At 43.0% G+C, this 13,199-nt stretch overlaps 2 protein-coding genes across 5 annotated transcripts in view; one reads left to right on the top strand and one right to left on the bottom strand.

Moving 5' to 3' along the window:
- The window catches only part of chst11 (carbohydrate (chondroitin 4) sulfotransferase 11), a 44,990-nt gene extending 42,492 nt beyond the window's left edge, over window positions 1–2,498 (bottom strand). The window contains exon 1 of one of the 3 annotated variants that reach the window (XM_048267937.1): window positions 2,253–2,498. In XM_048267937.1, the coding sequence (XP_048123894.1) occupies window positions 2,253–2,370 (118 nt within the window). In that variant the 5' untranslated portion in view covers window positions 2,371–2,498. The remainder of the gene's footprint in view (window positions 1–2,252) is intronic. The other 2 variants (XM_048267938.1, XM_048267939.1) reach the window with 2 other exon arrangements.
- A 3,111-nt stretch (window positions 2,499–5,609) lies between these two features.
- On the top strand, window positions 5,610–11,641 carry LOC125310466 (serine protease FAM111A-like). Of its 2 annotated transcripts, XM_048267927.1 has the most exons (4): window positions 5,610–5,648; window positions 5,814–5,888; window positions 7,857–7,894; window positions 7,997–11,641. In XM_048267927.1, exons 3-4 carry the CDS (start codon window positions 7,883–7,885, stop codon window positions 10,040–10,042), a joined length of 2,058 nt encoding a protein of 685 aa, XP_048123884.1. In that variant the 5' UTR covers window positions 5,610–5,648; window positions 5,814–5,888; window positions 7,857–7,882; the 3' UTR covers window positions 10,043–11,641. The 2 variants fall into 2 exon arrangements, with proteins under 2 accessions (XP_048123884.1, XP_048123883.1); XM_048267926.1 differs by having other exon boundaries at window positions 5,619–5,888.
- The last annotated feature ends 1,558 nt before the right edge of the window (window positions 11,642–13,199 follow it).

Here is a 13,199-nt window from a genome sequence, read left to right as displayed (position 1 = left end):
AAACAGTGGACCAAAGTCCAGTGTCGGGTTTCACCAAACGACAGACAAAGGAGGACTGGGGGATTTGGGATGTGTGTGTGTGTTTGTGTGTGTGTGTGTGTGTGTGTGTGTGTGTGATGATGGGGACCGTAACACACACACACACACACACACCTCTGCCCCAGTCTGAGTCTCAGACCCCAGCTTGGCCAGGCCACATACCTGCCTGTCTGTCCTGCATTGCTGGCCTTGTGGAATTTAGAGTTTCCCACAGAAATTCCACTAGTGTCTCTTTCTTTTTCTCCTCCTTTATGCTCTCCTTTCTCCCTCCTTTTCTTGCTCTCTCAGTTCATCTCTTCTCGTTCTTGTTCTTTTCCGTTTCTCTGCCATCCCCTCTCCTCGCCTTTTGTTCTTCACACAGATGAGCAGATGGTGTGAGACAGGGGAAGGAGGGTCACTACTGACCAGGTGTGCTGTCACTCCGTACGCGGCTCCTGTAGTGTGTGTGTGTGTGTGTGTGTGTGTAAACTGAGGGGCTAGGTCACCACAAGGTCATCACTTCTCAGAGAGTCATGGCGAGGCCATGACAGCTCTCTCTGTCGTCTCTAGAGTCAGACTCTTGTCCCTGTCTCTTTCACTCTATCAGTGGTGCTCATTTCAAAACAGCAAGCAATGGATACACACACACACACACACACACAGAGTATGTCTACAGCTTGCCAGTGAGATGTAGTGTGATGTTTATGTGTACCCCATTGACATCTTGAAGGAATATGCAATTGGCAAAAAGCTGTAGCCTGTGAACTGAATGTAAAGCTAAATGGTTTTAACTAAAATAACTATTTTTTAAATCAAATGTGTGAAACAAATGCACCTTTTGTGTGCATAGAGGACATCTTAGATATTTTACTTTACTTCAACTGTGTTAATAGTGGGGTTAGCGACCTGGATACTGTTCTATTTCTTACAAGCTCTAGAGGAGCGTCACATCAAAACAACCTACTGTACTAACACAAACATTCAGTTGAGATGTAACGACAGGCCTATTAGCCAACTAACATTTCAGGCTGTTCCCTGGGGCGCAGACGCTTGACGGAATCCTTTATGTACGCTGAGAATATTTGACCTGACTGTGCATACGAAAGGCGACCGCAGTGTTCCCTGGAATGTCGTCCATTCGAGTGGACAGCGGGGGTGATGAGCACCCGCTGTTTTTTTAAAGGCGCGTATTAGCATGTTAGGTCGCATTTGATGGCATGATGCGGGTAAAGGGCATTCCAACGTGCGCTTGAGAATGTTCGCAGGCCGCTGGTGTTGGTGACTCACCGGTCTAAGAGAAATTCCACCGCGGCGGAGAACATCGGATAAAATAGTGATGGGACAACTCCAGTCATTGCTCTGATGCAACGTTATTGTTCCTCGAATAGGTTATCTCCACATCTATGCGTAAAACAGCCATGCCAGTCAATTCGCAGAATGAATTTTCCCTTATTTCATAGATTCTTTAAATGAATCGCCTTTTGGATGTTAGCAGCGTGCCAATGCTCAGGATTGATTGATTGATTCAAAATGATGGAAATCATGAAATTGCCGAGAACCCAAAGTGTGGAACTTTTAATATTTCCAGGGGCCTGGAAAGTATATATAGGCTAGCCTTCTGTATCTGTACACATTCGCATACCCAAATGCCTCACAGAAACCATCAACTATATGTCAATATTGGTGAATTGCTGTTTGTACAGTGTAAGACTTGTGCCCGAAATGAGAGTTCTTTGATTCCCAGTACAGAGCTGCTACTGTACCCGAGGACTCGGCGGACGGATAGCCTTCGTTGCTATTGAACGGAAACAATGACCGGTGGTGAAAAAGACCGCCACGCTCTATAGCGCCGTATTCTTGGTTAAGGGTGTGACTATTCTTAAATGGTATTTTAGACTCTATGCTTAAAATGAACCAAACTTAATAACGGTAATGACAGAAACATGCCCTGCCTATATATAATACGCTCCGGAAAATGCCGACACTACGGCCATTTAACAATTAAATCCAAACGACATCCACTGGTCACAACACTGGCATGTGTGCCGGGGTAGGCTACTAGTATTCCGCTACCTCGGATCGATCCCGGCTCTCATTATTTATTAATGCCATTTCAAGCGCGTGAAACGCCGACAGCATCTTTGGCAACACATAGCCTACAAACGAAACACGACGACGAGACAACACAACTTAACGGACAGCAATGGATGGAGGGAGAGAAAACAAAGTCCTACCTGGCTGGAACATACTTTGGAAATAAAAGATGACCAGAATGAACGATCCCAAACAAGTGGCCAGTACCATCCGACAAATTCTGTTCATCCTCATTAGTTCGAGTAAAGTCTGTTTCATGGCTCGTGCGGAGGAACTGCGGGCGGAGTGGGTCGAGCGCGGCGGCTGGCTTGATCCGGACAGCGGGGTCTGGGGCGAGCCGCGCTGTGATGCTGATGATGCCACTACCTCCAGTTGACCAGACTCGGTGTGCTCTGTGCTCACACCGGCCCGGATCATACTATTCGTCTCCCCACGCGGAACTACAGGGGAAGTAGGAGGAACCCTCCGCTGCTGCCCCCTCTCGCAAACCATCTAGTGAGCGCGTCCATTCGCGAATCGTCAACCTCACTCTCACTCAATGCATTCTCAAAATAAACATCTTAAGTCCTCTTTGACAACGAGAAGTGATTTACATGGTTAGGATACATAGGCCTAGTATATCAGTATGTTGTTTTAAAAATGAAGGCGCATGATGTCGCGAAAGGAACCATTTATGACTAGGCCTAGCCTACTTATTCAACGGTGCTGATCACGCACCTACGGGCTGGCCAAGGTAGAACAACAGAGTGTCTAGCAAGGTTATGATGCCAAGTGTTCTCGCTCCCAATTAGCAATCCTCATGTTCACTCAGATAACATAGATAAAGTCCTTGCTTGAATGTATGCCCTAGCCCCTCGTGGCCTCTTCTAATAAGCGAATGGGTAGAATATTTTAATTAAAGACAAATATCAAAAAATGTTCTGCATCTGCACAGTGTTACATGCTCTCATAAACTGATGATCTGATGGCTAAAGATTTTAATTGAACATAACTATAGGACAACTTATTATATAGCAAGATAATACACTGTGGTAGCCTATATCTCACATCTAAATCGGCCGATGACATAGCAGCAGCAAATTTAATTTGCTGCCCGGGCTATAAGACCATCACTAACAGTAGACTGTAATTCCATATGTCTTAACTTTATGGCAAACGACAATAATGTAGTTGGTTGTAATCAGTGTTGCTGACAATCGCATGGCGCCTCATAATATTTGACAATTGGTAGCCTACAGCTTAAAGGCCTATTCAACTCTCACGTCGGTCTTCGGAATTGCAGAAGCTACTACAAACGAACGGCGCGCGCTCCATCTTTTGGTGAGTTGGGGGCATAACATGTGGATCTGGGAAAATGTCGCAGGCACCCGGATATGAAAATCGGGATGGCCTGTCACACAGTCCTTTTAAGAATAGCCTTCTCTAATTGTTCATCCATTCTCTTATGCACACACACACACACACAGGGGGCCGCCGTGGCCTACTTTGGGCTTGTAACCGAAGGGCAGAGATGGCAAAAGTACTCACTTCCCGTACTGAAGTAGAAGTACAAATACTTGTGTTAAAAATACTCTGCTAAAGGTAGAAGTACTGATTTAACTTCTTTACTCAAGTAAAAGTAACAAAGTACAGGCCTGAAAATGTACTTATAGTATAAAAGTAAAAGTAGTCTTGTGAATACCATTTTTTATGCAACGGTACCTGTACCACACAAATGTTACTAGAGTGCAAGAGTGCCAGTCTCTCTTTTTAAATCTTCCCATAACCTGTTGGACCATTTCTAGGCCCCCCCCCCAATATTGCACTGCCTACTTCAGAGGGCAGTGTGTTCTTTTGGCCTACCATCAAATGCTGGACGTCTTTAGAAAGCTAAGATCCTAGTTTCTTAGGAAGCACTGGCACAGAGTTACAGAGCCTAGAATATTGTTTTTTCTTTCTGCCGGATAACAAGCATCTCTGAACTGACCACATTTCAGCCCTCTAGGTAACTTGATATGATTTTAGAAACACAACTGAGCCCTAGCACCAGGTCTTGCGAAGCTGTGTGCAAAAGTAGATCAATATAGAGTGAAAAATAAGTACTTTAGACCATTATTTGCCAAGGTATGCTCATGCGTTTTGTAATGCCCTATGGAAACCCCTTAGGACTTTCCAGGAATGAATACACAAAATGGAATAATTACACAAAAGTCTCTATTTTTGCATTTTCTTTGTTGGCTTCATGGGTGTGTATAAGATGGACTATACATCTGCACAACTAATATTGGATAAAACAACATGAATATTTAATTCCTATGGATTCCTGTGAATATTGCAAGACTAGGAATGTAGTGGTAAAATAAGAGGTGGGTAAACTATGAATTCTGTGATCATGGTAAGGTGTACTGCGCCATGCGGTATCAGATTGTTCCCTGGGGGCGCAGACACTTGACGGATTTATGTACGCTGAGAATATTTGACCTGACAGTGCATACGAAAGGCGACCGCAGTGTTCCCTGGAATGTCGTCCATTCGAGTGGACAGAGGGGTGATGAGCACCCCCTGTTTTTTTAAAGGCAGGTCGCTGGTGTTGGTGACTCACCGGCCTTCCACCGCGGCGGAGAACATCGGATAAAATAGTGATAAGACAACTCCAGTAATTGCTCTGATAAAACGTTATTGTTCCTCGATTAGGTTATCTCCACATCTATGCATATCTAAAACAGACATGGTCCTAATTTCATATATTAGGGCAGCCGTGACCTACTGGTTAGCGCTTCGGACTTGTAACCGGAGGGTTGCCGGTTTGAAACCCGACCAGTAGGCACGGCTGAAGTGCCCTTGAGCAAGGCACCTAACCCCTCTGTTGTTGCAGGCAGCTCACTGCACCGGGATTAGTGTGTGCTTCACCTCACTATGTGTTCACTGTGTGCTGAGTGTGTTTAACTAATTCACGGATTGGGATAAATGCAGAGATCAAATTTCCCTCACGGGATCAAAAGAGTATATACTATATGCTTACTTCTTAAAATGAATCGCTGAGGATTGATTGATTCATTCGAAATGATGGAAACCATGAAACGGCCGAGAGAACCCAAAGTGGTAACTTTTAATATTTCCAGGGGCCTGGAAAGTAGGATATATATAGCCTTCTGTATTTGTGCACATTCGCACCCAAATGCCTCACAGAAACCATCCACTATATGTCAATATTGGTGAATTGTTGTTTGTACAGTGTACTGTGACTTGTGCCCGAAACGAGAGTTCTTTGATTCCCAGTACAGAGCTGCTACTGTAGCCTACCCGAGGACTCGGGGATCCTTCGTTGCTATTGAACGGAAACAATGACCAGTGGTCGGAGGCGCACCTTGTCAAGTAGGCTACCACTCGCTGCAAGATCGGGGCTGGGCTCAATGTGGGCGGAGCTTAACGTTGAGTCCAGCCTACCTTTGAACCACGTCATTCCCTACTCAATCAGGCTTCTCGTACAACGTCGGCGTGCTTACATCACTTTACAACTTCCTACATCCTGCAAGACCGCGAAAAACGTCTACTGGGTGAGAGTAGTAGCCTAGAATTAATTTAAAAGTGGACTGTTCATATAACTGCTCTGTGCGAAAACGCTTATTGATATGACTGTCAGTTAGTTAGCATTTTACAGGAAATCCCTTCATCCAATCTGTTACTTGGTGTGATAAAAGAGGCGGCCCATTTACTTTCAGCAAGCAATCCGTACGAAAAGGAAAGCGCCAAGTTGCCGAGTTGCTTTTGAAGTTCTGTGAAAGCGTCTTATAATCGTAAGTAACGGCTCGAATTGTATCTTGTTCAATGTTGAGTTAACTTTATGTTCTGAAGACTTTGACGTTTGATAATCCTCTGTTTAAGATGAGTGTAACCTAAGCACAATTTTCTTTAATGCGCGCAACAGGGCAAAAGTCGCTCCGTTATCTAGTATGTTCTACACAAACATACGGGCATTTGTGGGTGATAACAGGTAGGCCTATGCCATGCTGTTGGAGTGCAAACAAAAACTGCATCGCCATTGAGATCACATAGAAAAAGCTGGCTCAAAAGTTATAAAAGTATTGTGCCATGTTTATTTGTATAGCTTAATGAAAGCACCGTTTTTATAGCTAAAAACATATCGGAGGTGCCTAATGTTGAGTTATTACAGTATTACAGTCTAGATTTTTTTGCCGTTAATCACTCCTATGAAATAGTGCTATTGTCTATCCAAAGTAATGTGCCTGTTTCGAAGTTAACTGATGGTCAAATCAACCCAAACAACACAACCTGTAATCATGTAATCAGATGACATAAATCCTAAAACCCAGCGGTGCATATCACTTCTATCCAAGGTCAGGTATTGTAGTGGAGGCTAAACGCAGCTCTGAAATTTCAGAAATAGAGTTTATCCACCTCTCAAAATAGTTAATTCACCAATTGCAGCTTTAAACATTCAAAAATCACAATCACAAATGAATCCACATACACAATATGTAGGGGCAGCCGTTGCCTACTGGTTAGCGCTTCGGACTTGTGATCGGAGGGTTGGCGGTTTGAACCCCGACCAGTAGGAACAAGGCACCTAACCCCTCACTGCTCCCCGAGTGCCGCTGTTGATGCAGGCAGCTCACTGCGCCAGGATTAGTGTGTGCTTCACCTCACTGCTAACTGTGTGCTGAGTGTGTTTCACTAATTCACGGATTGGGATAAATGCAAATTTCCCTCGCAGGATCAAAAGAGTATATACTTATGTAGGCCTACACTCATCAACACTCTTGGAACCATAATACCACTGCATATTGTTATAAAAAATGGACAATAATACCATCATCAAACATGTTCCTTTTTTAAAAATCCTATACCGCATGGCGCAGTCCACCGTACCGTGATCACAGAATTCATAGTTTGACCACCTCTTATTTTACTATTACACTCCTGTCCAAGGTGAGTTTTCCATAGCTGTTAATGCACTTCCAATATTGTTTGCACCTCCAACGTCATGGCGCGGAGTTTTGAGTGGCCTGTGATGTAAGATTGTGTGAAAGAATAGTCGGCTACTGTAACCATGGGGCATTCCATCAACTTTGCTAATGAAAGCGGCGCTTAGGCCTGATAGAACATGCCTGACTTGAATTTCACTTGAGGCTCAAGCCATTCCATTAACTCAAGTTAACTGAGTTTTGCCAGATAAACTAAGGATGTTTTTTTTTTTTACACCAGAGGGGTATTTCACAAAAAGGGAATAAACTCGGATTTGTTTGGTTATCCGGGATGAATTTAGCCATGACTTGAGAGAGAGAAATTGGTTACCAAAAGAGATGGCCGAACGTTACCGTGGGGATTTATTCTATGCAGCCTGGTCCCGACCAGCCCACTGCAGAAGTTGATCGGAAATGGTGGCATATTTTCAAATGTGTTTCGGTGACAGACAATATAAAGTGATTTATAGTCATACTCTATCTGGTTATAGGGGCATGCTGTTTTCTTAATGACTGTGTGCCTAGATGAGGACGCACTCACCACCCCTATTCTCACTGTTAAAATTCAAAAAGGAAATAATTAACTTCCTTGTTAGTCTATATCAAAAGCCGTTGTTCACTTGCTTTTGTGAAATACCCCTACGAATCTGTTTTCACAACAGTGATTTATAAACTGACGAACAGAAGTGGAATGGAAACCTAATTGCAGAAATTCAATATGAGATTTGTAGATGAACCAAGACGATGCTAAATGCTGCTTTTTAAAATTTTATTTTACAGAACTAAACAGAGCAAGCTCATCAAGAATGGCAGAAAGTGTAAGTATACTACTCTGAAATCCTTCCAATTCTTTCTGAAAACTTTTCATATCAAATATTTAAATGAATGAGCTGAGTTTTTGTATATTTTGCTCCCTACAGAAACCTTCCAAAAAAACCTTCCGGTACTCATTAAATGGGAAGAAACTATGCACTATATCTTCTGACAATTCTTCAGAAGTGCTCAATGCATTGTTGATAGACAGTGACTTTGAAAAGATCCATACCACCAAAGCTGGAATGGATCTAATTATTAAAAGAAAAAAGCCCAACATTCCGGCTATAGGTGTACGTTTCCCCTGTTGTCTACTTGAAAATGATGAGGAACTTGAAATACGCTTCATCAAACGTGACCAAAAAACAAAACAAAAAAAAACAAAAACCAGCCAACATTTGCCGTTAGGAAAACCTGAAAAACTGGTCATCTTCCATGTCAGCACAACTGGCAAAAAAGGCTTAAAACGTAATGTAGTAATGGAAAACAAGAGACTTAAGAATGAAGTGGATTGTGTGTGTGTTGTTGGAGTCAAAGGAGAAACTGTAAAGGATGCTCTACGAAGAGATGGACGTTTTGCAGAGGGCTTATTTACCAAGGACTTTGCTCTTGAAGATGATGAGAAGATCATCACAAAGATGAAAAACTCTGTAGATGAACTGAAAGATCATAAACTATACAGCTTTGCTCTTAACAGCCCTGATGTTATACCTGATAGTCTGGAAATGCTGGATGACCTTGATGATCATCAATCTCAATCATGTTCCAAAGAGGATATGGCTGATTCACATCCACTTTCAAGAATATCAGATGGTCAGTCCTCAGGAAAGGCCTTATTGGCCTCTGGCAAAAAGGAGATGACCACCACTTCAAAGTCAAAGCGTACAAACAAAGTGGAAATTCTGGGAAAAATACCAAACACTGGGGAGATTTTAAAGATTCTACGTGATCAATTTGACAGTTTGGTACGGCAGCTTAAAGCTCGTGAGGGTATTAAGAGTGCTGCACAAGTGCGAGAGCTCCTCAGAGAGGAATTTTCAAAGGGAACTCAGGGTTTCTCTGAGATAAAAACTTTAAAAATGCTCATGGAACGAAGTGCCTCTATCTGCCAGGTCTATTACAATAATCAAGCATTAGGAACAGGGTTTCTACTCTTTGGCAGATTCATTCTCACTAATGCACACGTCATCACAGATCAAAACAAAGAAAACCTTTTAAACAATCTAAGTGTGTCATTCAGTTTTGAAGATTTTAGCCCAGAAAACAAAAAGCATTTTGCATTGAAGAGAAGGCCTATAGCATTTGAATATGTGTATACCCCGCAACAAAGTGTGGACTTTGCTCTGTTGGAGCTAAAGAAGTCTCCTGAAGCATTGCCTCCACCACTTCTTCAACACTATAGTGCTCCACCAGTGAGAGGGGGAGTCTGCGTCATAGGTCACCCAGACTCCGGTGTTAAAAAAATGGACACGTGTCTCATTATTGAGCGTGAAAACCAGCTAAAGGCAGCTGAGAAACATGCAGCAGAAAATTTTGATTTTTTTCAAGTCATTAAAGACACATACTTTAACAGGAAACAAGAGCTTGATGGTTCTCAAATTGAGTACAACAGCTGCTTTTTCTATGGAGCATCTGGATCCCCTGTCTTTGATGAGCACTGCAATGTAATAGGCATGCACACAGGAGGGTATGTGTACAAAACAACAAAACCAATAGGCAGCATCCTTGAATATGGATTCCCTTTACTGCCCGTTCTGGTGTCTATTCTCAGACAAACAAAAGATGAACATGTGTGGGAATCCTTTTTGGCCGAAAAGAACACAAAACTAGTGATTCAGTATGCTGAGGACATGACCTTTAGACCAGACTTAACAGGCAACCGTGCTTGGGAAAGTGATCTGCATGTGGACAGTTATGAGGAAGAGGATAAGGAAGAGGATGAGGATAAGATTAAGGAAGAGGAGGATGAGCACATGGATGTGGGAGAGGAGGAGGAAGATGATGAAGAGGAGGAGGCAGACAGTGATGAGCAAGAGGAAGAGCAAGATGAGGATGATGAAGATGATGATGACACAGAAGGAAAAGCAAAGAAACGCAAATTAAGTATTTCGCATTTCTTCAGAGCACAAAATGGAAATAACCCTCACACCTGACAATACACATTGTCCAGGATGCTGTGGAATCTTTTTATGCCTTTGATACCTAGGATGTTTGCTTATGTGTTCCAATTAGGATGGGTTGACACTATTTATATTCAAAAAGTCAACATAACATTTACAATGTCATTGAAAGACATGTTGGATTTTGTAAGTTGTTTTTAAACAAAGGATGTTACAAAATAAAACGATTTAGTGGCTTCTGACAAATTAATTGATTGCAGTGAAAAAATGTGACAGTGAAAAATATATGAGCTCAAAGATAAAACTGGACAGAAGGACAGAATTATTTCAAGACTGAACTATGAACAAGATTTTTACCTTGGAATATTTTCCCAGGACCACATCTCCTCCCAACTCACACTCAGCACCGACTCCCCCCAGGGCTGTGTGTCGAGTCCCCTGCTCTATTCTCTGTACACACATGACTACCCCCCCCCCTCACCACCACCCACCCACTCTACAAACGGACGCAGACCCGTGGTTGGTCTCATCTCAGGGGAGACGAGTCAGCCTATCAGGAGGAGGTCCACATACTGGTTGAGTGGTACAAGGACAATAATCTCATCTTGAATGCATCCAAGACAAAGGAATTAATAATTGACTTTCGTAGGAAAAGGGCAGACACGGAACCACTCCACATTAATGGGGAACATGTGGAAAGGGTTCCTGTCTTCAAGTTCCTAGGCACACACATCGCAGAGGACCTCTCTTGGACCACCAATACCCACCACATGGTCAAGAAAGCCCAGCAGTGACTCCACTTCCTGAGAATCCTCAGGAAAAAACACCTGGAGGGGAAGCTGCTGGTGTTCTTCTACCACTGCTCCATTGAAAGCGTGCTGGCCTACTGCATATCCACCTGGTATGCCGACTGCTCAGCAGCGGATACGAGGGCCCTCCAGAGGGTCATTAACACCGCCCAAAAGATCACCGGCTATGCCGTGCGCTCCCCGTAGGACATCTTCAGTTTCCGCTGCTTCACAAGATCTGCCAACATTCTGAAAGACCCCTCACACCCCGGACAGCATTCGTTTGCACTGTTGCCCTCTGGCAAATGCTTCATGTCCATCAAATCCCGAACAAACAGACTCAAAAACTGTTTTTTACCCCACTACAATACGGACACTGAACACTGCGAGTCACTTTCACACACCGTCTGCAACAAGTTGCACCATCACACCAGGACTTAGGGACTGAGCCCCTCGGGTAGAACCCACGGGTCATGGAATTTCTGGAATATCATGCAATTTTGGAAAACCTATTCCAGACATGAAAAGTCAGGGAATTTTATCATTTTGGGGCCAAAGTCATGGAATATCAGGGCAGGGACACTATATTGCTTTTACATTGTTATGTTTTAGATTAGATCTCCTAGTCCCATATAACCCACCCAGACCGCTACGATCACAGAATACTGGCCTTTATGTAATTCCAAGAACCTCAAAAACTACAGTAGGAGGCAGAGCTTTCTGCTATCCCCACCCCTCCTGTGGAATAATCTCCCTTCCTCAATTCGATTAGCAGACACCCTCCCTATTTTTAAGTCTAGACTTAAAACATACCTCTTTACTGCCTCCCATAGGTAGGTATGGTGCAGTGTGGACCTTCACCCACCTCAGGGATTTTTGGAATGGACCACCCTGCTGTGTCCTTGTGTGACTGGCACCCCAGTCATGCGTGCGATGGTGGTTACTGACCATACCTGCGCAGGTGTTGACTACCCCTCACCATGCCTTAGTTATGCTGCTATAGCATAGTGCTGTCATGGACTTTTCATGTGAGTTATACCGTCATCAGTCATCTGTGTGCTTGGTCCTCATCTCACCTGAAGTCCCATACCTACGACTGCCCTATCATCGCCTATTACTGTCCCCCTACCTGGATTCCTGGCCTATACAGCCTATAGCGACCCACCACCTGCCCTATGCAACTCTGCGCGGATTCCTGGCCCGTGCTGCCGACCCACTACTTGCCCTATGACAACTCCTAATCCCCTGGACAATTCCATTTCCTACGCTGGACTATTTGAATTTAAATTAGGTTTAAACACTAAATTAGGATTAATGCATTATCATACTGGATATGTAACCATCCCACCTCTTGTAACATTCACCTCAGGTGACTTTAAACACCATGTTCTATTCTCTACACCTGACTAACTTATGCATTTGTTATGTATACAGACCTTACTGTCCTGTATCTGACCCTAGGCAGATGGGTCAGGCCCTTGAGTCGTGGATCTGCTTGAGGTTTCTTCCTATATGTATCTCCAATTCTAGGGAGTTTTTCCTCTGTTCCCCTGTTACCCATGTGCCTTCTTTTCTTTTCTTTTCTATTCTCTGATTGTCTAACACTCTGTAAAGCGCCATGAGACATGTGTAATGTTTTGCTGCTCTATAAGTACAATTAAATTTAATTGAAATTGAAATATGTTTTAATTATATTTTATTTATTTACAAAGCACCAAGAGGAATGCCATCCATTGTCATTGTATGCTGTACAATGACAACAAAGAATTCTATTCTATTCTATTCTATTCTATTCTGTTGAATTGTATAAGTTCATTTCAAATAGTAATTTGGTAAGGGATAATGTATAGAACGCCCGATCATTATGGGGAAAATAAAGTCCCGACAGGTGAACCCGGACCCCAACGCCACCAGCGAGGGGTCTTGTTTAAGCCCTGAAGGGACTTATTTTCCCATAATGACCGGCGTTCTATACATTATCCCGCTTTCTTATAATGACTACTTGCCAAAACGAAAAAATAAACTCCATGATATGTCTCTTTACACTTATTTGTTACCGTTTAAATTAGCGGGCTTTTGCTGAGAAACAAATAGTTAAAACACCTGCGCTGAACTTGAATCAAACATTCTTTAGATTCTTTACACAGCTGATCAACCGTCTGCTTTCACTTTTGAATGAAGTTCCAAGCACAAACTCCGTTGCCATTGACAGCGGTCATTCTTGTTTTCAGAGGTCCTTTCCCAAGAAATAATGACTGCTAGAACTTTCAGAAATCCCATTCAAGTCAATGGAGCGTTCTACTTGCATTGTGAAGAGCCGTATAATAATGTTAGTTAAATGATTAGTAATAATAGTTGACAGTTTAAATGATAGTTTAAAATCATTAGTAATCAAGGGCACA

The sequence above is a fragment of the Alosa alosa genome, chromosome 17 (genome assembly GCF_017589495.1).
Source record: "Alosa alosa isolate M-15738 ecotype Scorff River chromosome 17, AALO_Geno_1.1, whole genome shotgun sequence".
Taxonomy (NCBI): Eukaryota; Metazoa; Chordata; class Actinopteri; order Clupeiformes; family Clupeidae; genus Alosa; species Alosa alosa.
This window is presented reverse-complemented; position numbering and strand designations above follow the sequence as displayed.